This window comes from Lepidochelys kempii, chromosome 14 (assembly GCF_965140285.1).
Source record: "Lepidochelys kempii isolate rLepKem1 chromosome 14, rLepKem1.hap1, whole genome shotgun sequence".
NCBI classification, from domain to species: Eukaryota; Metazoa; Chordata; order Testudines; family Cheloniidae; genus Lepidochelys; species Lepidochelys kempii.
Genome location: NC_136393.1, coordinates 15,265,357 through 15,293,157, shown reverse-complemented (window position 1 = coordinate 15,293,157; position 27,801 = coordinate 15,265,357). Strand labels below are relative to the sequence as shown.

General features: G+C 45.7%; 1 protein-coding gene across 4 annotated transcripts in view; it reads right to left on the bottom strand.

Moving 5' to 3' along the window:
• Nucleotides 1-24,202, bottom strand: part of LLGL2 (LLGL scribble cell polarity complex component 2) — a 62,620-nt gene extending 38,418 nt beyond the window's left edge. For 3 of the 4 annotated variants that reach the window (XM_073312131.2, XM_073312133.2, XM_073312134.2), the window contains exons 1-2: nucleotides 24,071-24,202; nucleotides 7,854-7,959 (exon numbers count right to left, since the gene is read on the bottom strand). In XM_073312131.2, the coding sequence (XP_073168232.2) occupies nucleotides 7,854-7,928 (75 nt within the window). In that variant the 5' untranslated portion in view covers nucleotides 7,929-7,959; nucleotides 24,071-24,202. Of the gene's footprint in view, nucleotides 1-7,853; nucleotides 7,960-12,032; nucleotides 12,108-24,070 lie in introns of all 4 variants that reach the window. The other variant, XM_073312132.2, reaches the window with a different exon arrangement.
• Nucleotides 24,203-27,801: the final 3,599 nt, after the last annotated feature.

The following is a 27,801-nucleotide window of genomic DNA, read 5'->3' as shown; positions in this document are numbered from 1 at the left end:
TTGGGGGGGGGAAGAGAGGGAGGGAGAATCTCACCCCTAACAGATATAGCTGTGCTGGTAAAAGATCTAGTGAACATGCAGTCTTACTGGCAAAAAGGTCCTTTCTGAGGGCAGGGAAAAGACTTAATTTATACCAGTAAAAGCATTCTCGCTGGTATAGTATACACACAAACCTTTTCTAACAGATGGGGCCTAGTGTTAGAAGCATCATCTCAAACTGAAGAGCGCTTCCATGCTCTCATTTGTTTATTCTGTGTACAGTCAGTTTCCTCTGTGATGTGACCAAGAGTTCAAAAAAGGTACCACAAGCCATAGGAAAGGGGAAAAACATTTCAAGGTTTTTTTTTTTCTTCTTTTTTAAAAAATGTAGTGAAGATTAGGTGGCAAATGGTCTGGAATGCAAACATGTCCTTCTGAGAGGAATGTGGGCAACAGCACACGAGCACAAGGAGCAAGTCTGGCAATGAAGGCCTTAGCCTGTTACAGGACTAGCTTCACAGAGTGACCATGGAAAATAAATCTGGAATAAAGGACCACAGATACGAGTCCCTGCAACACTTTCTACCAACCCTCAATTACCTGATTTGGTTAATCCAATACCAGTAGGAAAGAAAGGAAACATTGCTCCACCCTAAAGTGGACTGATTCTGTATATAAAGTAGCTTACAGTACAGTGTGCTACATAGGTGCTCAGTATTATCTGAGGACAAACACTCCTTTCTGCTTAAGATAGTTTGAATCCTTATCACTTGAAATGTGGCATCTCAGAGCTGTGATATTTCCTAAGATTTCATTTAAACCCATACCTTGAAACAATATACAATACTCTCCCATTTTCCCCAATTACTAACGTCTTGTCTACACGAACCAGGGTTCGACATGTGGCAATCGATGCACTGGCAGTCAATTTAGCGGGTCTAGTGAAGACCTGCTAAATCCACCGCAGATCGCTCTCCTGTCTGTACTCCACCTGAACGAGAAGTGCAAGGGGATTAGACGGGAGAGCGTCTCCAGTTGACATTGCGTAGTGCGGACCCGACGGTAGGTAGATCTAAGTACGTTGACTTCAGCTACGTTATTCATGTAGCTGCAGCTGCATAACTTAGATCGATATCCCCCCATAGTGTAGCCTCAGTTTACTGATTCCGTTCAGTAACAGGACTGTGTGTGTTTTATTTTTAAGTAAGGTTTGCTCACATGTGATTCAAGAGAGACAGTTATTTCATTTACTACCACCTACGGTGAAGGTGTCTTCAGTGGGAATCTTGAGTGCAGTAACATTCAACCACAAATCTAAGCTAATAATGTTTATGCTACAGCTGATATAGGTCACATTTGAACCCACATTTACAGAGGTAGAAGGCAAGCTGATTCATCTCAGTGGTATTTTACCATATTAAAACAGCACTAAGAACCACAAATGCTTTTTCCCTGGATTTCTGTAACTTTAGGATAAGCATAAGCTGGCACCAGGCACAGAAATGATTCCAACTGTTGGTAAAACTGACATCTACACCTTGTTTAGAATGAAAGTCTATCACATGGGTTCATTTCAACCTCGCAATAAGAGATACAGCTATGCCGTTCTGGATTCCATGACCTCTAAAATTAATTCACCTCTTCCATCTGTGCTACATACAACACAAGTAATTTTTGTGCTGTAAAAGAGGTTGTCAAGAAGACCATTTAGATGCTGTTCATCTAAACAGCAGTGACAAGCTTTGTTGTCTTTGTTCCCAAATTTTCCTGATCCAAGAAATAAAACTATGAGGATTCTATCAGCACATTCTGCCTGTTCAGTTTCTAAATATGGTCCACTTAATGGAGCTCAAGGCCCAAGGGCAAAGAAATGCATGGAAGATAGACACTTGCTTGCCACTGGTTATAAAAAGTGGAAATACAGTTCATGTGTCTTCCTCTCCCCCAGCTGCAAATACAAAAATCCTAATGCAAGGGTCAGAAGTGGTGTGCCGAGTCTTCACTTATTCACTCTGATTTAACGTTTCGCGTGCCAGTAATACATTTTAATGTTTTTAGAAGGTCTCTTTCTATAAGTCTAGACTATATAACTAAACTATTGTTGTATGTAAAGTAAATAAGGTTTTTAAAATGTTTAAGAAGTTTCATTTAAAATTAAATTAAAATGCAGAGCCCCCCGGACCAGTGGCCAGGACCCAGGCAGCATGAGTGCCACTGAAAATCAGCTCGTGTGCCGCCTTTGGCATGCGTGCCATAGGTTGCCTACCCCTGTCCCAATGCGTGTCAAGGATACAGGAATATCCTGCCCACAACAAGTGCAAAACAGTTAGCTGCAGTTGAATGGGTTTATTTTAACAGCACGGCAGGTGTGCCTGTTGCTTTACAAACACAAGATAAGGCATCTGCAATTTAAGTGTGACCATGTACAGACAAAGGAGGGGAAAATGGATAAAATAAATTTATTTGAATATGCATCATTGATGACTGGTGTGGGGTGTGCATTTCCAGGTTTGTCTGTTGTTTCTACTGTAGGCAAGAGGGCAGGAAGGACATTGTGGCAGGTTTGTTGCTGTGTTCAGCTTTGGCACTGACTTTGCATACAGATTTCTCTCTCCACTGATTAACCAAGATCTCTCTGCGGATTTCTTTCTCCTTGCAAATAGTGCAGTGAAGCCAGAACTAAAGTAGGAGCTGTTTGGCTGTCCCTGTTTTCCCTCATTCATGTCTGGCTGATGAAAGCAGCCTGTACTTTAATCTGTTCAGCAGGTGAACCTCTAGTGGGGGAAGGGAGGATGAGAGTACAATAGAGCCTTTTACTGGTGCATATAAAGTACTGGTGTGACAGCAATGTCATCCCCTTCTCAAAAAGGACCTTTTTGTTTCTTTTAGGTGAGCTAGGAGGTTTCATTTTCATTCTCCTAAAACTGCAAAAACTAGTTTCAAGTTCAGGGCAAGAGGAAGCCTGGTGTCAGCAGCATTTGTGAACAGAGGTGTTTCACTTTTGCCCATTTCTTTCTTGCAGCAAATATAGCTAACAGCTGACTCAACCCAAACTGAAGTTGAATGGATTGGGCTCATAGCTGTTCCTCCTCCTTTCCCTCCCCTGCACTCCTATTCAAACATTTTATGACAAAGCAAAATAAAGGAACTGCATCTTTGTTAAATACTCCCTTTGAAGACAACAATGAGGCCAGTGGGTGTTAAATCTGTTTGACATAGTTCCTTATTCAGCGAGTTAAAATCAACCATCCATCACACCAGTTAGCAAGAGGGTTAAAGAGAAGGAAAAATGCAGAGCACATCTCTGCCATAAATGACATGGAATGCTTCCAATTTCATAAGAAAAGGCGGGTGGAGTAATATCTTTTCTACTATAACCCAGTTTGGCAACTCAGCTGCAGGACAGGCTGGTTCACCTATGTGTTACCTATCATCTAATCAGAAAATGCCAGTCTAAACATGCTTTGTCTTGCAGGATTGGGACTGAGCCAAAGGTATCAGATATTATGCTAAAAGCAGGATGAACTTTTTTTAAAAAAAGTAGATTGTCAAGTACACAAACCTTTCACTCTATGCTACCTATTGAGCTAAAAACAGATTCTTGCAACAGGTATATACAAGTAAGGGTAGTTCTTGGTCATACAGAGAGAGGTATGCAAAGCCAAGTCATCCACACAGAATGTGGAAAGACAATTATTTAAAGAGCACATGTTGTTATAAGAGTTTAATAGAAGAGAGGCTGGAAAGCTAGCCTGGCTGCACAGTTCAGGCCGTCAAAATTTTCTGGATTGTCCCATTTCTGACAACAGGTAAACTCTGGAGTGCAGACAGAAGAGGGAGGAGATGACAGAACCAAGCTGGGAGACATAAGCCTTTAAAATGCTTAAAATCACAATTGAACAATTACATCAAGTTAGGCAGGAGGCATGTCCTTAAAATAGCCCCATTCGTTGCTGGTATAAGAAGATGCAACTCCACTGATTTCAATGGGATTACACCCTCATAGCCAATTCATTACTTGAGTATGTAGCTATAGTGATTTACTGCTAATTACCAACATCAGAACTACTGAATTTTACATCTAATATTGAACAAAGAGCAAGAAGCAGCCAGGTCCGGGTTTTGATGGCGTTAGATACAGGTCTAAAATGAGAAACAACCCTCAGGAGATACAGCTAAACTGGGATGGAGAAGGAGCCAAACCTAACGTTTAAAAAAAAAAAAAAATCCTTCTCCATAGCTGTAATCATTCATACTGACCAACGCACAAAGCCAGAGTCCAATAATCCCACTAAATGAAATAGGGCTCTCAGAGCAGTCTAGCTGGAAGGATTCAAAGGCTACACAAGACAGATTTTAGGGGAAGAAAGCATCCCAGAATATACAGCTCTATTTTAATTGGAGGACCACAACACTGTAGGTGTGGAGATCCCATAAGCACAGAAAAGGAAGCATCATTTGAGGAAATGTCAAGATCATGCTTTCTGAGACCATGTCTATTTGCCTGGTTTCTGAAAAATCCCAGAAATTTGTCATCTCCCATCAAAAATTTAGGCTTTCCAATTGATATACTAATGTCAGCAAAATAGGAACAGACAGTGCCCCAGGTTATTAGGGCATTATATTTTTGTCACCAAGATTCTGTCTACTACCCATTCAATTTTCTCCCTTACACTAATCAGTCAGTACTTACTACTCTACTTTTGACGTACTGCACATACATCCCAGCATGGAAAGAAGTTAGACAAACTGAGGACTAGCTTGTGCCCATACTGATAGAATGACAAGCTCTGTTTCGGGGTGAAGGAGGAGGATACATCTCAGCCTCAAGAGAAGAAATTGTCCCCTTCTCTTTATTCACAGGAGTGCTCCTGTTTATTTTTGTAGTACAAATCTGTTAGAGCAGGCAGTACTGGGTTTACAATGGTGCCAATGGCGCCATGGGGCTGGGCCCCTGCTCAGAAGGGGCCCCAGCCTGCTCCACTAGCACTGCGCCCCTAGACCCCATCAGCCTACTGGCTACCCCCCGCCCACCACTTGCTCCGCTTGGCCTGCCCCCCGGCTGGCAGAGGGCTCCTCTCCATCCCCTGGACCCACCCACTGGCTCCTCTCTGCCCCCTGGCCAGACCCCAGTGCACCTCCAGCTCCGGACAGTCTCTGCTTCCCACCATCTGTGGGTCCCCGCCTGTCTCCCCGGAGCTGAGCTGCCTGGGACTGGTGCAGAAGCCTGGCCAATCGTGGGGGCAGGGGAGACCCGGGGTGGGGACGAGACGACTTGGCTGAGCCCCTCCAGGCAAGTGGTCCTGAGGGAGCCTGGCCGGGACAGACCCTGGCCTGACTGATCCCACCCCTCCCGAGGGGCTGGAGTAATTCCCTGCCCTGGGACCAGCCCTGGCTGTGCTGCCGGCTCTGCCTGGCAGAGTCAGGTCCCAGCAGGGCCGGTGAGTGCAGCCGGGATGCAAGGTGTGGGGGAGTGAGTCTGGGGTGGGGGGTGGGGTGGCACGGGGGGACTGTGGCCTTAGGGAGTTGGGGTGGTGTTCATGTTGGGCAGGGGAGTTGTGTGGCGCGGCATGGGCCAGTCCTCAAAAGAGAAGGGGCATGCTGGCAGCACAGGGCCGGGCGGACCACTGTGCGTCTGGCAACTTCTGGTTTGTAAATACTGCCCTCGCACTGGGCTGAGCGGAGCGGGGCCGCCCTTGCCATTCCATGCCATGCCCCTGGCTGGCCACTCGTTCTGGGGACTGACCTCTGTGTGCCATGCTCCATTGCCTCCAATGGGGGCCCACAGATATGTTTGGCGCCGGGCCTACAAAAGATTAATCTGGCCCTGAAAGCAGGTCTACACAGCAGCTGGGGTAGGTGCTTCCCACCACTGGTAAACAGACATGCACTGGCTCTGCTCAAGTTAGTGCACTAAAGACAGCAACGTGGCTGCAGCAGCATGGGCCACCCATGCAAGTACATCCTCTGGGGGTTGGGCAGGATTGTACTCTGGCAGCTAGCCCATGCCACCAAAGTGACACTACTATTTTTAGCATGTTAGCTGCGGCAGAGCTAGTGAATGTCTGTCTACCTGCATTGGGAAGCACCCTCCCAACTGCCGTGTAGACATAGCCTTACTTGTAGTTACTGCATCAGCATATCCCACTCATATAAGTGGCACTATGAATTTATATGTACAAAATGGATTCACATTTAACCTTTATACAAGAATGTGCAATAAGAGAACTAGGGTGGGAATACCTTGTGTCTGTTCTGTGACCAGATTTTATGTTATATAGTATTAGCCCTCAAAAGCAACACGTGTAGTAGTACTTAAATATGATTAACAGACATAAGAGATACAACCTGACTGCACTGATTAGATACTGTAGACTCTCAACTGAAATTAGATAAAGAATCTGAGCTGTTACTAGTCCCTTCCCAGACAAGTTCTTATCCGGCATTATATTTGAGGACTTTTGAAGAATAAATTCATGAAAGTGCTAAAGAACAGAAACCTAAGTGTTCATGAAGCTTGACCTTCATGTTTAACAAGGACCATTCACGAGCAATAGAAAACATTCTTAACCTCTTGGCTCCTCAAAGTCATAACCTCTGACATGCCAAACCCTAAGTCTGACTTTTTAGGACCTGCCAGTCTTATGGAGGTCTCCATTATATCTAAAGTTTGCTTCTCTGAAACCCTTTCTATTATCGCTCTACAGGTAATAATGGAAGACACCAAGATTTATAGCCATATCTTTGCTGGGAAAAAAGTGTAAAAAATGACAAAGGATTCCTTGCTAGAAAAGCAAACTGTAGATTCTCCTAGCAGTAAGTGTTTCCAATCAATCCCTTGCTAACAAAGAAGAGTGTATAAGGGGTCATTTTTGCTTAAATACTGAGACTAACTACAAATAATAAATTACTAAAAAGTAGTGTCTTAGACAGAAAGTCACCATCTTGTAAATATCACATTTTCCTTTGTAGGACTAAATCAAATACCACCACTAAAGTCAGAAAGCATCACATAAAGCAGAGAAAGATATAACTGTGAAGGTATTCTTGGCATTTTACGAACAGGCAGACAAGGTTCCCTAACTAAATAGAACTCTTCAAGTGCTGGGTGGATACCAGTGCTCAGAGAGGGCTGTTCCCTGTTTGCAGAAAATGGAACCTCTACAAAAACCTGGATGTGCAGCTTCCGACTGGCAGGACAACAGCACAGTCACATTTGCCACAAGAGCTACCTATATAGCCTGCCCCATTTGAATCCCATGTACTCACTTCTGCATTAACCAATTGAAATATGGCCAGAGAACAGGACACCTAAAATCTAATCGTGGCTCTGACAGAGACTCCTTCAGTGCTGTCAGCCAAGTCACAGCTTCTCCGTCTCAGTCCCTTCCCAGGTGACACCGTTGGTAAAATGGGAATAATATTTACTTCCTTCATAGAGGTGTTGTGTGAACATGTGTAGCACTTTAAAGACTTAAAACACTGTGAAAGTCCTATGTATTAGTCACAGCAAGACTATGGTCATACTGAAAATCTCCTCACTCCCTCAAAGAGAAAATGCTAGTAACCTGTTTTCTCATGGACAGACCTAAAACCAAGAATGTGGTATCTCAAAGCCCAGGAATGGCCTGTGAGCTTAAGACATGCACATGTACAAATATGTTTGCATCAGACTGCAAACAAAAAAAAACCAAAAAAACCACAAAAAAACCCCAGCTTTGATTTACCAAATACGAAGGCAATCCACCTCTGTTGTATCTAGCTTTTCCATACATACCTGAATGAACCTTCCCTCCTTTCTCTTCAGTGACTATGGACAGATTTGCTCTTTCATGCTTGTTTTCCTTAAAGCTCATTTGAAGAGCCCACCATACCTTGTTAAACTGGAAAAGGTCACGCTTGAGCCTCTCTCTTACAGGATCATGTCCGTGTCTCAAAAATCTTCTCATTTTCCCTCTTTAACCACCTGGCACCAGAAACCTAGTAAAAAAGCAAAATCATGTTTAAACAAGTGGGATTTTAGAGTGTAAAAAAAAAAAACCAATCAGAATTGGGTCCTTTATTTTGTTTCAGCAAGTAACACGGAATTCATCAGGCCTGGATGAGACAGCACAGCTATATGGGGAGTTAACAGGGACTAAAACTCAACACCGCTGCAGCACACTATCCCAGATAGTAGGATTTGGTTTGCATAATCCCTTTTTCATGCTACTCAATTCTAGAATCCTTGGGGCTTTTAAAAAACAAACAATGCAGTTTACTTTAGATAAGCTATTACCAGCAGGACAGTGGGGTGGGAGGAGGTATTGTTTCATATTCTCTGTGTGTATATAAAGTCTGCTGCAGTTTCCACGGTATGCATCCGATGAAGTGAGCTGTAGCTCACGAAAGCTCATGCTCAAATAAATTGGTTAGTCTCTAAGGTGCCACAAGTACTCCTTTTCTTTTTGCGAATACAGACTAACACGGCTGTTACTCTGAAACCTAACTTCCAGAGTTGGTGGCAGCATAGACTAGTATCAGTTTTTAACCCAGATAACCCTATGGCTACTGAGCTGAGGAGGGGAAAGTAAACATCTTAGGCTGGCATTATGGGTATAGCATAAGGAGCTGGTGTTGCCTGGAATGTAGTTAGGTTAATTATTAGCCTGCTTCTGTAAATCATCAAGCTTAATCCTCTACTAAGGGGGAAGGGGGAGAGAATAGTGCACCTGTGCCTCAGTGCAGTGCTACAAGAAAATATAGTGCTCTGTACCTTGTAAATTCCACCACTTCACCAACATTTTATGATCCACTCAGAGCACCTAATGCAGAAATAAAAAGCCCTGCCCTAGCATACCAGCAACACCACTTGGGACAGCAGGATATGGATTCTAGTATTCAGCCAGTGCAGCAAAGATAGCACCTTATGTCACTCTCCAGGACAGAAAGGAGTACAGCAAATGGGTAGAACCTGAAGATTCAGACCTAGGGTGTGGATTTTTCCCAAGGAAGGGGTGTGTACATATGTGGAGCAAGTTGGAAATTTATACTGTGATTAGGTTTCAGAGTAACAGCCGTGCTAGTCTGTATTCGCAAAAAGAAAAGGAGTACTTGTGGCACCTTAGAGACTAACCAATTTATTTGAGCAAAAGCTTTCGTGAGCTACAGCTCACTTCATCGGATGCATACCGTTATAGCAATTACCCCCAGAACAATCCCAGAGCTCAACCTGCAATATCTCTAATCAAACACACAGTACATTTTCAGGTTCACAAACAAAAGGAAAGGAACCCACCATGATGATCTCGCTGCCCCAGTATCTAGAGATATCAACAGGTACCACCTAATCATCAGCTTTCCTTGAATGATCCCTTACAATATGAGCTAACTACTTATGCAAAACAATCTGTTCCACCTTGCATTTTGCTGAGATACTGGGAGCACCTTTCCCAGGCCTGAAGAAGAGCTGTGTGGCTCAAAAGCTCATCTCTCACCCCAACAGGAAGTTGATCCAATAAAAGAACAGATTTAATAATTTTATTAAGATAATGTTGAAGTAAAAAGAAAACGGTACAGAGTTCAAGCATAGAAGTTTCTGGTTATCAGGGAATAAGGTACAGATTATCAAGGGGTGCGAAATTCGGTTAGGAACGGGTGGCGTAAGGAATACATAATCTGCAATCTCCCCGATTGGGGGTAAAAGTTTAACCGGTCCAAGTACAGACATTGAGATATGGGGGTATGTTGTCCATATAATGGCTATGTTCAGGTGTGGAGTATGAGTGGATACGATGATGGGGATGGATCTACCCTCATTTGGTGGGATTTAATGTTCAGTGAGTTTATGGTTCCAGTTCATATGGTCCAATGGAAAAAAGTCTCTCAGTCCCTTTCCCATAGTTGATGCACAATGTCATACCGGCTCACACCTCCTGGTACTGTCGGTGGCCAGTGATGTGTTCGATGTAGATGTCCCTGGACCATCAGATGGTGTCCGAGACCGTGAGGCGCCGCATGAGCCGTGCGTAGCATCGACTGATCCCACAGGTCTGCAGCACACGCTTGTTGCAGGGGTCCCAAGCACCCAGGGCTCAGACGACCAGGGCATCCATCTGCACCTTGTAGCCCTTCGCTCTCAGGGTATCGGCCAGAGGGGCGTATTTTTGCAGCTTACGAGCTCGGGCTTCGCGGAAGGCCGGGGTCCTGATCTCGAACGAGACCGTGATGTCGACAAGGAAGATCTTTTTCTGGGCCTCGTCGGTGACTACCACGTCAGGTTGCAACTGGCTGTCAGTACCGGGGATGGCGCAGTTCACGGCGACCTCCCCCAGGCGCGGTGCAATGGCTTTTACTAGGCGGTTCTGGATGGCGTGGCGCAGCTGCTAGGCTCTGTAGCGGGGCTCGTAGCTGCACAGGACGTGGGGCAGGGTCTCGTTGGAGTAACCGCACCTCCTGCAACGCTCGTCTCGGTTCCCATGGTGGACGGCTCCGTTGAGAGGGACGCAGTTGAGCCGGGTGTGGTTAATGAACCGCCAGTCGGCAAAACGGGTGCAGCTGCCTCCAGCGAGGAAGTGGTTGCTGGCATCCCACTTGCTGGTCAGTTGGAAGGCTTTACCCTGGTCCGGTTTACGCTTCAGGGCTTCCATGTACAGCGAGTGGATGGCTGCCTTCAGGGTCCTCTCCAGCATGCCCCTGGCACTCAGGGCGACGACGGTGTTGTCCTCAGACCTGATCTCCGGCACCAGGACTCCCAGCTCCTGGCGCTCCTCGCACCACTCCCAGCGGCAGCCGATGCGCTTCCCCAGGCGACGCGTGACATTGCGAGCGCAGGACCACAGTGAAGCGATGTCGCGCCAGTCCCGTCCGAATTTGCCATCCAGGGAACCGCTCAGGAAGCTGGCGGTGTCTTGGTTGTAGGGGGCTCTGCCGATCCGCTTTGCTGCGTCATGGAGGGCGTTTGCTGCGTCATGGAGGGCGTTTGCTGCGATGTTCCTTACCATGGCGTCGGGACATGTCAGCAGGCGGAAGGCGTGGGTGATCACCGCGATGTCACACAGGTCACCCATGCGGGGGACATTGGCACCGTCATGCCTGTGGGCAATATAGACCAGCTCATTGCTGGCTCTCTGGGGAAGGAACAGCCACTTCTTCACCACCTGCCGGACGATCTTGTCTGCCTGGTTGAGGGGTACCTCCGCCACGGGGGATCCCCTTAGGACGAACGAGATGTGGTGGATCAGGAAGGTTTACCTGACACATCTTGTCTCTTTAACATCCTGCGACCAACACAGCTACAACTACACAGGATACAGCTTTCCAATTGTCATTCCTGCATGCTTTCTTCCCTATCCATTCCCTACTGACAGAGAAGGGAGAGTAAACCTGAGCTGCTTGGTATATTTGCATGATTGCGGTAGAAATGAAAGCCATCAGAGTACTAGCAGGTATGAAGAAATGATGCCTAGCTGTTTGACACAGAAACCTTGACAGCAGGGAATATCAAAATAAAAGGGGAGAGGAGCATAGCCAAAAAGCAGGAACACATTTAAAAAACAAAGTCTCTGCAAGATGATCTGAAAACCTACACCAAATAAATCTAAGATTAGAGCCCATGTAACAAACCTTTTCACCAGGTTTGCTTGATACAATTCTCAGAGACGAGTACAACATCTGTACACAGCTCTCTCCATGGATCAGCGTTCACCTTGCACTCCCTGGCCCAAGACAGGGAAGCAAATGATCCAACCATCGGACCAAATCTGGTGATGAATCCTGGTCACATGCCACCTGAGGCACATTGCGCATACGCTAAGAAGTGAGCAGCGGCTCTAGAAGTGGCTCTGTTGTGCTAGGCAAGGAAAGAGTATCACACCCATATGCAGCAACTTTGGCCTTAGCCAGACAGGAAAAGTAAAAATGGGAAAGGGTGTGTCTCTGGCAATCAATATCCTGGGCCTCTGAAACCAGGAAAACCCACACAGAAACTTCAACTAGTTCAAAGTAACTGGTTTTACAAGTATGAGCAAAGGAGACTTCCATGTGCCAACAAGGCAGCACAGAAAAATACTCACAGTAAACAAAGGCAAGAAGGCAAAGGAAAGAGGAGGGTTCTTTTCAAAGGATAGGTAAATACAGCTGCTCACGTCCTGTAACAAAAGTTTAGGAATGATTAATTGCATCCAACACATGCTGCTTATACATGCTTATGCCAAGAGAGGTAGCATTCACAATCCAGCCCACAACGACCTGTTAAACCAGCTAAGGAACCTTAATAATAGCTGGCATCAAGGAATCTTATAGCAACTGGCACCAAGGTACATTACCATGCAAACTGATGCACACTGCAGTCAAAGGAGATTTGCCAAAAAGAATGAAGATTCCACATTATCTGTATCATCTTGTCTCACAGGTGCATATTTCCTTTTTGCCAGCCCAATTTCTCTCGGAAATGCCCTTCTCTGATGTCTTACATAAAACTGCAGCCCAACGTGTGCTGCAATTATAGAACATAGACACAAATACCATTCACTGCAGACAGCATGTGGTCGTAGCTGTGGCCACGAGTAGCCAGAGTGGAGCCTCTGAAGCCACATCTGCTTTGTGTGGAGTTGATGCTGTTGTATTTTGCAGGGAATTAAAGCCTAAGAGAAAATGCAAGATCAGCCGATTTACCAGAAGTTATGTGCTCCTTAGCAGCACTACATCTTCTCTGGGTAAAGGCTGCTTCTCAGCTGAAGAGAATCTGAGGTCAGCTCATCTGCAAGTAACAATACCCCCGATTCCAGTCCATCTTGACTGTGAACAAGTTGAAACATAACATGTGACAGACCAACCACCTTGCAGCCAGGCTCATAATGGGCCACTTAAAGCTAGTTCCTTTAGCGTCCCTGGCTCTATGCTCAGACAAATATTATGAGATGCCCTCCTCCGCTGCGTTCAATTAGACTCAGCCACAAGCCTATTACTATTCATTGTTCACACAGTATGGCAGGGCGAGTCCAAGCTGCGAGAGGATCCTGTTTCCACTCAATACAGACACACAGACAGCTATTACAATCAAACAGACTTTTAGATGCCAAAAATTCACAACAGGTTGATACTTAAGCGAAGAAGGCAGAATGTTCATATGCAGCTTACATGTGTGTTTACTCAGAGAACACAGGATAGGCGTAGAACAGGGCAGAGAGAGTACTCTTCCCAAACAGCCTTTGTGCAGGTTGAGTCGCCATTCCAACTTCTCCCCTTGACAATAGTTCAAAGCTTGGCAAATGATTCAAAGATGCTCTCTAGGGCATATCAAGACCATTTAGAGATTTCAAGGCTTTAGGTCTCCTGCTTGTTGTTCTCTCCCCTCTCTTCTCCTCCACCCCATGGGATCCTCCCATGTGAGATTTCAACAGTAAGGCACTGCTTCTGTTAAAAAGGATAAGCAGCAGCAAGCCCTTTTCCCCAGCCAAGCTTTGTTTACACCACAAGGATTTACTACTCTTATTGCAGCAACTGCCAACAAGGCCTCATCTATACTAGATTTTCTCTAAACTACCAAAAGTTTCCTAGCGTTCCTAGGACCAATACAGCTCTGCCAGTGGTAGCAATGGTGGGAATGCTACAGTAGACTCTCTCTCAGCAAGGGTTAGATGACAACAGCCAGCCTACACTAGCAGTTCAGCCATTATTCACAATTGCGGTAGAAGTGCGAGGATGTTTAGGAAGAAAGGCTAACACAAACATGCCCCACCTATGCCACTGCATGAACAGGAACAACGGTGTAAGAGTTAGGGTATATATGCCTTAGACCAGGTTTTCATGATCGCCACTGTAATAAAGGTGCTGATTTTTACTAGAAGTTCCAGCATCTAATGACAGTTCTATGCATCAGATGGTGTGTAGCCCCCTTTAAAAAAAAGAGTTTAAATCTGGTTGAATGACTCCTGAGATAAACTCTAGTGGGTGGTTTATTGGGAGGGGGAATTCAAAGAGAAGATAGACTATTGTAGGCAATATTCTCCTAGAGAGAGAGAGCATGTCCAGAAGAAAAGAGAACCAGACTGCAAGTTAGGAGTTGTAAATTCTACTCCCAATTCTGCCATTGACTTGATGTGACCTTGGGCAAGTCACTTCACCTTTCTGTCTCAGTTTCTCTATAATGCTTACTCACTTAATTCACATGTCGTTGTGAGGATCCGTTCTGTCTTTACAGAGCTTTGGACTACTCGCATATGAATGCCAAGTACTGGTTGTGAGAAAATGTATGTTTAAGTGATTTCTAGTTCTTCAAAATTAAATTTTATGAACTTACCCAAATGGAAGTAAATATTAGCAAAATTATTTGCATCAGTACAGCAAGTGTCATGGAGAGCTACTCCTTATCTCTAAAAGGATCCCTTAACATTAGAGAGCAAGAGAGCTGCACTCAGCTACTAATGTTTAAGGTTACTGTGTTTAAGTGAGCTCAACTCTCCAGGCACAGGTAATAAAATCTGCTAGAGGTGGTCAAGTGCAAAGTGGTAACTGAACTTAAGCATACCATTCCCCACTTTTTAAGCTTGTAAAAGGGATCAATATAATTTAATGATACAATCCCTTGCTGTATTCTAAAACTCAAATATTCATCACTGGCACAGTTACCATCTATGTTCAAAGAAAAGGAGTACTTGTGGCACCTTAGAGACTAACCAGTTTGAGCATAAGCTTTCGTGAGCTACAGCTCACTTCAGCGGATGCATACAGTGGAAAATACAGTGAGGAGATTTTATATATACACAAAGACCATGACAAAAAAATATAGATTGTAAGGAGAGTGGACGCTTCCTCAGCTCTCATCCCCTAATGCCCCTACTCGCGCTATATTGATGACATCTTCATCATCTGGACCCATGGAAAAGAGGCCCTTGAGGAATTCCACCATGATTTCAACAATTTCCATCCCACCATCACCCTCAGCCTGGACCAGTCCACACGAGATCCACTTCCTGGACACTACGGTGCTAATAAACAATGGTCACATAAACACCACCCTATATCGGAAACCTACTGACCGCTATTCCTACCTACATGCCTCCAGCTTTCACCCAGACCACACCACACGATCCATTGTCTACAGCCAAGCTCTATCTACGATACAACCGCATTTGCTCCAACCCCTCGGACAGAGACAAACACCTACAAGATCTCTATCAAGCATTCTTACAACTCAATACCCACCTGCTGAAGTGAAGAAACAGATTGACAGAGCCAGAAGAGTACCCAGAAGTCACCTACTACAGGACAGGCCCAACAAAGAAAATAACAGAACGCCACTAGCCGTCACCTTCAGCCCCCAACTAAAACCTCTCCAATGCATCATCAAGGATCTACAACCTATGCTGAAGGACGACCCATCACTCTCACAAGTCTTGGGAGACAGGCCAGTCCTTACCTACAGACAGCCCCCCAACCTGAAGCAAATACTCACCAGCAACCACACAACAGAACCGCTAACGCAGGAACCTATCTTTGCAACAAAGCCCGTTGCCAACTGTGCCCACATATCTATTCAGGGGACACCATCATAGGGCCTAATCACATCAGCCACACTATCGGAGGCTCGTTCACCTGCACATCTACCAATGTGATATATGCCATCATGTGCCAGCAATGCCCCTCTGCCATGTACACTGGGCAAACTGGACAGTCTCTACGTAAAAGAATAAATGAACATAAATCAGATGTCAAGAATTATAACATTCATAAACCAGTCGGAGAACACTTCAATCTCTCTGGACACTCGATTTCTGATCTCAAAGTGACTATCCTTCAACAAAAAAAACTTCAAAAACAGACTCCAATGAGAGACTGCTGAATTGGAATTAATTTGCAAATTGGATACAATTAACTTCGGCTTGAATAGAGACTGGGAGTGGTTGAATCATTATACTAAGTGAAACTATTTCCCCTTGTTTATTCCTCTTCCCCCCTCCCCCCGCCACTGTTCCTCAGACATTCTTGTTAACTTCTGGAAATGGCCCACCTTGATTATCACTTCAAAAGGTTCTCTCTCCCCCCACCCCACTCTCCTGCTGGTAATAGCTCATCTTAAGTGACCACTCTCCTTACAATGTATATTTTTTCATGGTCTGTGTGTATATATAAAATCTCCTCACTGTACTTTCCACTTTATGCATCCGATGAAGTGAGCTGTAGCTCACGAAAGCTTATGCTCAAATAAATTGGTTAGCCTCTAAGGTGCCACAAGTACTGCTTTTCTTTTTGTGAATACAGACTAACACGGCTGCTACTCTGAAACCCATCTAAGTTCAGGGTGCACTGATTTAAATCAAAGCAATTTAAATAACCAATTTTAACAATGAATTAAATCAGTAAGCAGAAAACCTTGTTAAAATCATTGATATTAATTGTGTTTTGCATTTGTACTTCTTGTCCTAAAGAATAGTTATCAATTAATGAGACTCAATCATAAAAACATGGTGGAATTGCAACTAAATATAGCCTTTACACTGAACATGGTGCTTCTTATTGCAAACCAGCAAGATATATTATATCTCTACCCATGTATTTAAGCAATCATAACTTATTTACATTTATTCAGATTCTTAATTTTTACATTTTATTATGTTAGAAAATGGTGAATAATGCATTTTTTTATTTACTAGATCAGGGGTCGGTAACCGATGACACGTGTGCCCATTTTTAATGGCATGCTGCTGTCAGCCAGGGACAGCAGCGTCCCATTAAAAATCCTGCCCGGCCCGGCCCACTCTTCTCCACCTACCACTCTCTCCTTGCGGGGCAGGCAAGCTTCCTCCTCCCCACACCTCTTCCCCCAGCATGCTGGGTTCCTGCCCCTCCTTCTCTCCCCCCTGTGGCCGATCAGCTGACGACCCTTGCTACGGAGGGGGAGGGGGAGATGGAAAAGCAGAGCCCCAGCCCGCTCTCTGCTCCAGGGACCTCGGGGAAGGGGGTGGAATCAGCATATCCCCTCCAGCCCCCTGCCGTGAGCTGCACAGGGCAGGGGGCTGGGAGCACCCGCACGACCCTAGCCCACACCCCCAGCCCTCTGCCCTCACCCCCACACACACCCCCAGCCCCGTACCCTGACCCCTGCACCCCCCAACCCCAGCTCTGACTCCAGCTCCCCCCACATATCCAGCCCCCCAACCCCCTGTCCTGACTCCTACACCCTCCTCACACACCCAGCCGCCCCACACCCTGACTTTTGCACCCCCACCCCAAACGGGAGCTCCTGCACGCACACATGCACACACACATACACATTCCCACCTGCACCCCTCGCACCAAATGGGAGCTGCCCAGGTAAGCACTCCACACCCAAACCTCCTGCCCCAACCCTGAGCCCCCTCCCTCATTCTAGCTCCTGGCCAGACCCTGCACCCCAACCCCCAGCCTGCTCCTTCACCCCCAGCCCTGTTCTCAGTGCACTCCCACCCTCATCTCCGTGCAGACAGAGAAAGAGAATGGGCCAGAACCAGGGAGAAACTAAGATACCTACTCTATGCGGACAGGGCCGGGACTCCAGACCAGCAGCGGGCTGAGGGGGGCCAGCAGCCGAGACCCTGGCTGGCAGGAGCCGGCGGACGGAACCCCAGACCGGCAGCGGGCTGAGCAGCTCAGCCCACTGCCGGTCTGGGGTCCCGGCCACCAGCCCCACTCAGCCCGCTGCCGGTCTGGGGTTCTGGCTGCCGGCCCCTTGCCAGCTGGGGTCCCAGCCACAGGCCCGCTCAGCCCGCTCCCGGCCTAGGTGAACAGAACCCCAGGCCAGCAGCGGGCTGAGCGGGCCGACGGTGTAAGATCAGCATTTTAATTTAATTTTAAATGAAGATTCTTAAACATTTTGAAAACCTTGTTTGCATACAACAATAGTTTAGTTATATAATATATAGACTTATAGAAAGAGACCTTCTAAAAAACGTTAAAATGTAGTAATGGCACACGAAACCTTAAATTAGAGTGAATAAATGAAGACTCGGCACACCACTTCTAAAAGGTTGCCAACCCCTGTAATAGATGATTAATTTTTACCTATGCTTTGTGTCAAGCTCTATTTGGATGGGAATTCAAGTCCAATTAAGAATGCCAGAAACACCACAGCATTTCAAAGTTGGTTAATTAAGTAAATAAATCTACTTTAAATGTGCTGAATACATAAAAGAGTGTATCAAAACACGTTTGGCATTTAAAACGGATTTATTAAACAAAGGAAGTATTACCTGTAGTTCGTGAAATGAACTGATTGTGACGAGAAACAATGTTTTTCAAGATTTCAGAACGAGTAGATCATAGATTAGAATAAATTTAGGCCTTAACGTACATGGTATTAGTTTCAAATAGTTTTTTAAATAAAAAAACCAAAAAATCTATTTTTATCCACTCTGCTATAATTTATCCAAGCTGCTACAGCAACAACTGGTTGCCAAGTGAGATACTGCGGAAGAGTGGGCAGTATTACAAAGCAGCAGAGAGGTCTGAATAAAGGAAAAATTGCAGAATGTAAAGAGCTTGGAGATCTCAGAGATGCCACTCTAGCCTACAAGTCTGACACAAGACAGGGATTTTCCAGACCACCTTCCCAGAATGAGATATTTAATCCAGTAGTAAGTCAAAGGAGGGACAGTTTAGGCTGAATATCAGGAAAACTTTTCTGGCAGTGAAATCTATTAGACTGTGAGGAAAACTCAAGTGGTGGAGTCCCATCACTTAGGAGTTGTTTTTTTTTTAAATACTGAACGAAATGCTAAAAAGTGTCTTCTAAGGAACAATCCTGCACTAGCAAGGAGAAGGACTGAATGATGCGACAGGTTCTCCCATCCAAGTCTACTTTTAGCTTCTGCAGAATCATAGAAGTTAACAGTCAAAAGTTAACCTACCCCATCCTCATTAAATGGGACAGTAGGCAGTGCCCCATCCTCTACCCTCCCACCACACACACACACACACCCCCACTAGGTTTGAAGCTTCCAAGATGGGTTTCCCAAGCAATCTTGGAAAGTAAAGGAAAAGTGTTCAAGTCAACCATGCAAGTTCATACACTACCACAGAACAGTGCTAAAAACTACCGAATCCTTCTGAGTCCAGAAATTCTGTCCAAACCTCTTGTATTAAGATTCCTTTGTACCCTCTATGTCATGGTAACATTGGAATACATGAGATTTCAAAATGCTATAGCACAGAAAAGCCTTTTCCATTTGAAAAGTATGTTATGAAGAGAAATTTATTGGATGTGATGCAGAGCTCTTGGTATACTCTCCCAATACAATGGGTGACTCAAGGATAGAAGGAAGGTATGGTACCTTGAAAGTCATGTTGCAATAACGTTTTTAGGCCAGAAATATGGTGGGTCTATTGAGAAGGACATCACAAAGGCTCCTTATTACCACAACAGCACCAAAAGGAAAGATGTAGAAAAAAAATTCTAACTACTTGCTGATGACTTAAATCCTCATACATATATACACACCCCCACAACACACCTTATCCGGCAGCCCATACAGGTATCATCGAACAGTTACAACGCATACTCAATGACAAAACCCTGAAGTAAATCTTTCCTGATCCCCCTCTTCTGGCCTTCAAACACCTCCCAAACCTCTCCAAGCTCATCATCAGAAGCAAGCTCCCCACGGACCAAGACACACAAACTAAAAGCAGCACCAGACCCTGCCAGAACAACAGATGCAAAACCTCTAGACATCCCTCCAATGCAAGGATAGTCAACACCCCCACACCACATTTTTCATTATCCATGGGTCCTACACGTGCCTATCACAACACGTGGCATACCTCATTCAATTCACTAAATGCCCCAACACCAACAACGTGGAAGAAACCAAACAATCACCGTGCTCTCAAATGAACTCTCACCAAAAAATTATAAGAGACCAAAAAACCAAATCCACTGTGGGTGAACACTTTTTAGAAAGCGATCACTCTTTAATCTGACCTCACAGTCTTCATCCTCAAAGACAACCTGCACAACACTTTCAAAAAATGAACTCAGGAGCTTACATTCATAGCTTTGGCTAGATACCAAAAATCAGGGACTGACCAGACACTGGATTTATGGTTTATTACCAAAATCTGTAACCCATTTAATGCCCCCACACAAACACACACACACCCCTTTTCTCTTCCCCATTTTCCCCTTGCGGCTGGAAAGATGTTAACAAGCCATTTCACTTGAAATGTGTGTTAACTACTTATGCTAAACAATCTGTACCATCTTGCATTTGTCTGTGACACAGACAGAGTAGATTTCTCAGACCCGAAGAAGAGCTCTGTAAGCTCAAAAGCTTCTCTCTCCCTCACCAATGAAAGTTGGTTCAATAAAAGTTATTGCCTCACCCACATTATCTCGCTAATCTTCTGGGACCACCACTGCATACAATGTGGTTGAAGGAATCTTGCAAATATTCTGAAGATCAAGTACACAGCTCTATCTAGGTATGTCTACAAAGCCTATCATCATAACATCTGGGCAATCTGCAGAGATTGAGAAAAAAATCACTGTACATATGGACCATCTTTGATCCTTATTTGACAAGACTGTGTTTCTAGAAATAATGCCATGTAAGATGCAGAAAGGTGGGAGACACTACATGTAGTCTTTTGTAGGGAGAGGAAAAAGCTGACCTACAAAGACATCAGCCTTACATTGGAAAGTAAAAGGTGAGATGTGCATATCCTGATCTCCAGAAGCAAGAAGTTCAATAGCCCAGGGAATTTCACCAAACATCCTCCCTCTGGCATCCAGCCTCATCCTGGGCTCCCTCAGTCATAGCATTCCTGTTGACTGAAGCGTTCTCAATTGGCTACTCAGAGGGTAAGGGTAAGGTTGCCAGTGAAGTAGCTGGGTCACAATTCAAAGGTTTTTAGTTATTGGTATTTCACCCATTCTCCCCCCGCCATACATCCTACCCTTCAGATGAGCATAACTCTTTTTTGTACTGTTATCTACTTCAGAAATCTAATTTGAGAAATTTACTTTAAGGGCTCTACTCTAGTAACACTAGTTTTATATATATATATATATATATAGGGTGCTTCAGAGAATCTCCAATTGCTTTACAAACACTATGGCCATGTCCATACTATGATGCTATAGCCACATATCTATGGCACTGTAGTTAGGCTGCCGTAACCTCATAATATAGATGCAGACCACAGCAACAGAAGGGATTTTTCCTGTCACTGTAGGAAAGGTAGCAAGGTTGATGGAAGCTTTCTTCCCTGTATCTAGCTGTGCTTATGTCTACACTGCCTACATTACAGCGCTGCCGCGACAGTGCTGTGACGTGGGCTGTGTAGTCACGTGGGCCGTGTAGCCAGGGGAGAGCTCTCCCATTGATAAAAAATAACCACTCCGAACGAGGGGTCGTAGCTTTATCACCAGGAGTGCGGCTCCCGGTGATAAAGCACTGTCTATACTTTTGTTGCTCAGGGGTGTGTTTTCACTTGACCTGAAGGACTAAAGTTTTAGCGCTGAAAGTGACAGTGTAGATACAGCCTGTGTCTACACAAGGGGCTAGGTCAGCATAGCTATGGCACTCTGTGTGTGGATTTTTCACACCGCTGAGCACTGTACCAGTGTCGACGACCTAAGTTTTAAATACAGACCAGGCCTAAGCCACATCAAACAGAAGTGAAGTATTACTAACCCAATTACAAATGGGGAACTGGAAGCAGAGTGGTTACTTGATTTGTTCAGTCTCACGCAGGAAGTCAGTAGCATGGTATGAAACAGAACTCAGGAATATAGATTCCTATTGTGCTACCTAACGGTTGTTGCAGGGCACCTGCCCTATACCATGTGAAATGCATTCCAAAAACTGTCACAAATCTTACTGCAAGTTTGGAAAAAAATTAAGTTCAACACACGCCGTACTTAGTCATTATAACACACAAATACACTAACCGAGCATGCCAAAGGATAAAGAACAGGTAGTTATTTAGCATTTCTATTTAGTCTGAGTGTAGAGCCTAGGTAATAAGGATGAAGACCTACAAAGCAAAATTACTACCAGCAACTGCCCTTTGACATTCTAAAGTGTAAGTAGCTTGTTCTATTTAATGTATTACATTATTACCTGTGCCTAAGGACATGATGCTATATGCTCCCCTGATCTACTGCCAGGTAGCCCCTGGAAGGAAAAACTAAGTAGGCACATGACTGTACTTGACCTACTCCCACAAGCAAAACCAATATTTATATTTGTGCCTCAGGGAAATATAAACCATGAATCACTCTAATCAATCAACAATTAAACTAGGGAAGCTACAGCAAAGCGCTGAGGTTTCTCATAGGTGCAAGGGAGAAACTCCATTGGGAGAGAAGCTTACAGTCATTGCTTACATGTCTATCAAAGAACAAATGCAGTAAATTAAGCCTCTTGGGAGAAAAAAATCTAAAGCTTGAAATCTTAACAGAAGTTGGAGAAAGCTGATGTCCAATACTCTGAAATGCATCCGGCCTCAAGCATTATCCAGAGTGAGCTTCAAACATAGGCTGGGTAGGCAACCACTTAGGGTGTCAATTCTGAGAGCATTTCTACCACAAGCAGCAGCCACATGGCCAAAAGTTACCAGTGCTTTCAAACTATCCCAAGAACACAGGCTGTGGCAAGGCGGGGCCAGCCAGAAGACTCTGCCCTTCAGGACTCCACCTCCAGGAGCACCAGGCTGCAGAAAGAAGTTAACAATCTAGGGGTATGTCTACACAGCAATTAAAAACTCACAGCTGGCCTATGCCAGATGACTCCGGTTAAGGGGCTGTTAACTGCAATGTAAACATGCGGGCTGGAGCTGGAGCCCAGGCTGTAGCACTGTGTGTGGTGGGAGAGTCCCGGAGGACGAGCTGAATGTCTATTCGGCGATTAAACAGCACTTTAGTCCAAACTCAAATCAGCTGGCATGGGCCAGCCGTGGATGTCTAATTGCAGCATAGACACACTCTAGAGGAGACAAGCTCCTCACTCCAGCATGGGAGTGAGACAGAAGAAGAGAGATGGGATGGACCCAGGGATGTCATGCAACAGACACCTGCTTGTCTTTGGGAAAGGGACACCAAAAGTAATTACTTGCCTAGTTCATTAACACATCACTGGCTGGACTATTCCACCGTTGGCTGGAATGTATGCCTGCCAAAAGGCCACTGATGAGTAAGATACAAGGCAACTGCAGAATGTACTCAGACTTCAAAGTATTCAGGTTTTCACTGAAACAAAACTGCTTGTGGACTGAAGTTTTACCCTGATCTGGCAACTATACCTTCCCTCACACAGGATATACTTATAATTTGTCTTAGTCTTGACACTAAATGAGTCTATTTGATTTGGGTCTTGCCTGCCTTTGAAGTCATTTCGTTCCCTAAGCCCCATTCTCTGTGACTGTGTCAACCCAGATTTGCACTATGGGGGAGGGGGAGCAGAGGTAGGGTATTCTATGGGGTAAAGTCCCAGGGCTCTGGAATCTGCTTCTGTTGTTGCTTGGCCAGAAGACACATTCGTTCACCTCTAAGGCATGCTACAAGACCTTTTGTTGCGCAGATGATGCAAGTGAGCCCAGCCCTTTTTGCGAGCTTGGGTTATTGTGGCAATTCCTTTCTGTCAGGTATTCTGAAGTAGTGTAAACCGGTACAGAGATTAGTGCCAGGAGCACAGACGTATAAATCAAACACATCCACCCAGTTTAGCTAGAGAACCGATTGCAGCCCAGTTCCAGGGGGGGATTTCCACCCCAAAGGGTCAGCCAGCGCCTACCTGCTGGGGCAACTTCCCATCACCTCGTACCCGGCCTCCCTAAGAGGAGCGGCAGGCCCAGAGGAGCGCTCCCCCCGGCTCCCCAGCCCCACCGCAGGGCAGCCAGGGTTTCTCCTCACAGCTACACCAGGGGCAGCCTCAAGCCCGCCCCTGGGGTCCCACTCCCCGGCGGAGCCCCGAGCTCCCAGGCCCAGGGCGGCTCTGCGGGCGGGCGGGCAGGCAGGTGAGGGCCCCGCAGGAGCGTGGCGGCCCGGCCCTCAACCCCCCCCCGCCCCCTGACCGGGGGGGTGTCGGTCCTTTGTGCCGCCGCCCCCCCCCCGGCTCGGCCTCACATTCACCTGACGGGCGCTAGCTGGACCGGCCGGGCCCGGAGGAGGCCGCGGACTGTGGTGTCGCCTGCCGCCGGCTCTTGGGCCACGGGCTCCTCCGCTAGCGCCGCCGCCTCTCCTTCCCGGATACCTCGGGAAGTGGGCGGGGCTCACCGGATATGCAAATAAATGGGCGTGCCCCCCCACGCGCTCATGAATAATTCACACGACCACCTCCCTCTAAGAGCCAATCAGGAGGCGGCGAGCCAGGCTCATGAATACCGCCTCAGGGCAGCCGCCTTGTTCAAACGGAGTTGACGGTTAATATATCGGTGAATATTAACAAGCGAACTGATACGGATACAAGGTGAATGCTAATGAGCTCATAAATACTAATGAGCCTTGGCCCCGCCCATCCTGCTGCACTTTGGCTTACCTGCCGGCCGCATCACGCCGCCAGCCTCGCCCCGTTTCCATCCGCGCCCAGGGAAGCAATAGCCGCTAGGCTGCACCCCGCCCAGCACCGGACCCTGCTCCCTGAGCCCCTTCCAGTCTCACACCAGTATAACTGCCCTAGTGTAAACGGGGCAACTCCTAATTCACACCCGTTTGAGATCGGAGCCAGGCTCTAAAGCACAGGGGTTACATGGCACAGGACAACTCAGCCCTAACTGCATGGTGCTACACACATCTGCTAGGGTAAGGAAAGGTGCCAGGCAGAGTGTGGGCAACGTGGCAGCTAGCTCGTCTCCAAAAAGGAGGTAAAGGTCATTTCTGGTAATACACCAGCCCCTTCGCACCCACCAGCCCACCTGCTTTCCCAGGGACATCTTTCTATTTAAAATATATATATATATATTGCCCTCATCTTACCAGCACTAACGTTAGGGGAAACGAACTATACTGGGTAGATTGTGAGAAGGGGATGTATGCAAAAGTGGGTATCAAATGCAGCCAGCAAACTGCAACATCTCTTTGCAACAGTGATCTCAGGTGTTACTTGTGGACACAAGAGAATCACTAACCCAGGAACCTATCCTTGCAACAAAGCCCGTTGCTAACTGTGCCCACATATCTATTCAGGGGACACCATCACAGGGCCTAATAACATCAGCCACACTATCAGAGGCTCGTTCACTTGCACATCCACCAATGTGATATATGCCATCATGTGCCAGCAATGCCCCTCTGCCATGTACATTGGTCAAACTGGACAGTCGCTATGTAAAAGAATAAATGGACACAAATCAGATGTCAAGAATTATAACATTCATAAACCAGTCGCAGAACACTTCAATCTCTCTGGTCAAATGATTACAGACATGAAAGTTGCGATATTACAACAAAAAAACTTCAAAACCAGACTCCAGCGAGAAACTGTTGAATTGGAATTCATTTGCAAATTGGATACAATTATCTTAGGTTTGAATAGAGACTGGGAGTGGCTAAGTCATTATGCAAGGTAACCTATTTCCCCTTGTTTTTTCCTACCTCCCACCCCAGACGTTCTTGTTAAACCCTGGATTTGTGCTGGAAATGGCCCACCTTAATTATCATACACATTGTAAGGAGAGTGATCACTTTAGATAAGCTATTACCAGCAGGAGAGTGGGGTGGGGGGAGGTATTTTTTCATGCTTTGTGTGTATAAAAAGATCTTCTACACTTTCCACAGTATGCATCCGATGAAGTGAGCTGTAGCTCACGAAAGCTTATGCTCAAATAAATTGGTTAGTCTCTAAGGTGCCACAAGTCCTCCTTTTCTTTTTTATTGTCAGACAAAAGGGAATTTTAACAATGTCCCTTTCCCTCCACAGGGACAGTCAATTTATGGGGCACACAGGTGCACATCCCTACTTCACAATGAGGTATATGTTCAAATCTATCCCTGCATAAAAGATTCTTGCATTGTTCATAGGTGGACAAAGCTGATTGGCTGATGATTAAGTAATGATTTATACTTATGCCTGTGATGAGTCACAGACTTGGAGGTAGCTAGGCCACAGAGGTGACCTGGAGGAGGCAAAGAAATAAAGGGGATGGAGAAATTTAGTTCTCACAGAATGATGGAGCTGAAGGGACCATTCCTCCATGGGATTCTGCCCTTTTCATCTTGTTTTCCTACAGACGGCTCCAGTAGTATGAGGACTGATGTGTTAGCATGAAGAGTAAAGCTAGACACAGGAAATGACCCTATCATTCACTTTTTTGGTTTTGGTTTTGTAAACCTTTAGAGAAAGTTGAACACATTCTCGTCAGCACCCTTGGAAAGATCATATAGCTAGAAGCACCAGGATTGCTAGAAACACCAAGGTATGTGGCTTCATCACATGTCCTAATGTGAGAGGACATTAACTGGTCCAAAATACATGCTATCATGCCACACTGCTGCAGAATGGCACTCCACTGCCCAGTCAAAACTTTTTGTAGGTTGCCATGGTATGATGCTGCAACAGGCATTGACCCTATGGGACAAATTCCACAAAGTGGCCACTTTTCAGCTGTATTTCAAAAGAGATTTTAATTAACATGCCCCTTTCTAGCCTTCTGCTGCCATCTTGCTGCAACGTCAGATTGTTCAGTGGCATGGGCAGGAGGAGAGTCTGGATATCCATCTGCTTTGTGCTCCAATTCTTGTACAGGCATCCAAAGCAGCTGAGCAATACAGCTACAGTTTCTCAATCCTTCCCAAAGTGATTATTAGATTGTAATTGTTTCGTGCTGAGTCAGAGAGTCTTGTCTACCCCAGAGAAACTCATCCTATAGCTCTTGTGGAGTCCATCAAATTTTGCCTTGGAGTAAGAAAGTGCAACTTTGACATCAACGGGAGTTGGGTCTGCCTAACTCCAGGAATAAATTTTGAGCTCTTTTTGCTCTATCTAAGAACAGGCAGATCACAGGAGCTCTCCCCACACTGCCTGAAACATGGAAGAATGCTGAATAAGCAGAATGGAGCTGCCACCAACCTTGTCCAGCCCTTCGCATCCCCCAAGCAGGCAGAGGCACCCTTATTTCCTTCTAGTGGCTAGGAAGGTGCATTGGGGGTACAGGGAGAAAGAGGGTAAATATTAATTCAGAACCTCAACAGGAGCAAATCAGCATCTTCTCTACTGAAGTCAGTGAAGCTATGCCCACTTACACCAGCTGATGATTTAGGCCAACATGTCAACTAATCACAGGGATAAACAAAGCAATCAGGGCACGAGCCTCTGCCACCTCACTGTGGCACGTGTGGCAATACACAAGGAAGATGTACCAAGCTTACAGCAGCACAGCATTAGGATTCCATGCCCCAAGGATCGTGCATGGACTCACAGGGTCTCTGGCTCTGTAGGACTGCATTCAGTGACAGCGCAGTTCCGCAGGCTGCCCTCTCACAGGACAAGACACTACTGATCAATTTTCACAGAAACACTAATAAATAAATTTCCAACAATGCAAGCCCCTGAGCAGGAGTAAGGCTTTTTTTATTACTTTAGCCTCCAACCCTCCAAAAAAAAACAAAACACCCAAACATTCTGTATCAAATAAAATGTATCTAAAACATTTTCTGTAACACTTCTTAAGAAAGCTGAACCCTGAGCCCAGTAGTGTTAGAAGTCCCTTTTAGCCACAGACCAGGACTTTCTAGTACTAGTCACACTGGCATTTTTGCATAGACGTTAAAGAGTTTGGTATCAGGAGATTCAGGGGAAGGATTCCCATGCTGACAATGGTGGAAGGCAATTGGGTGATATCATCAATGCTTAGGACAGTGATCCT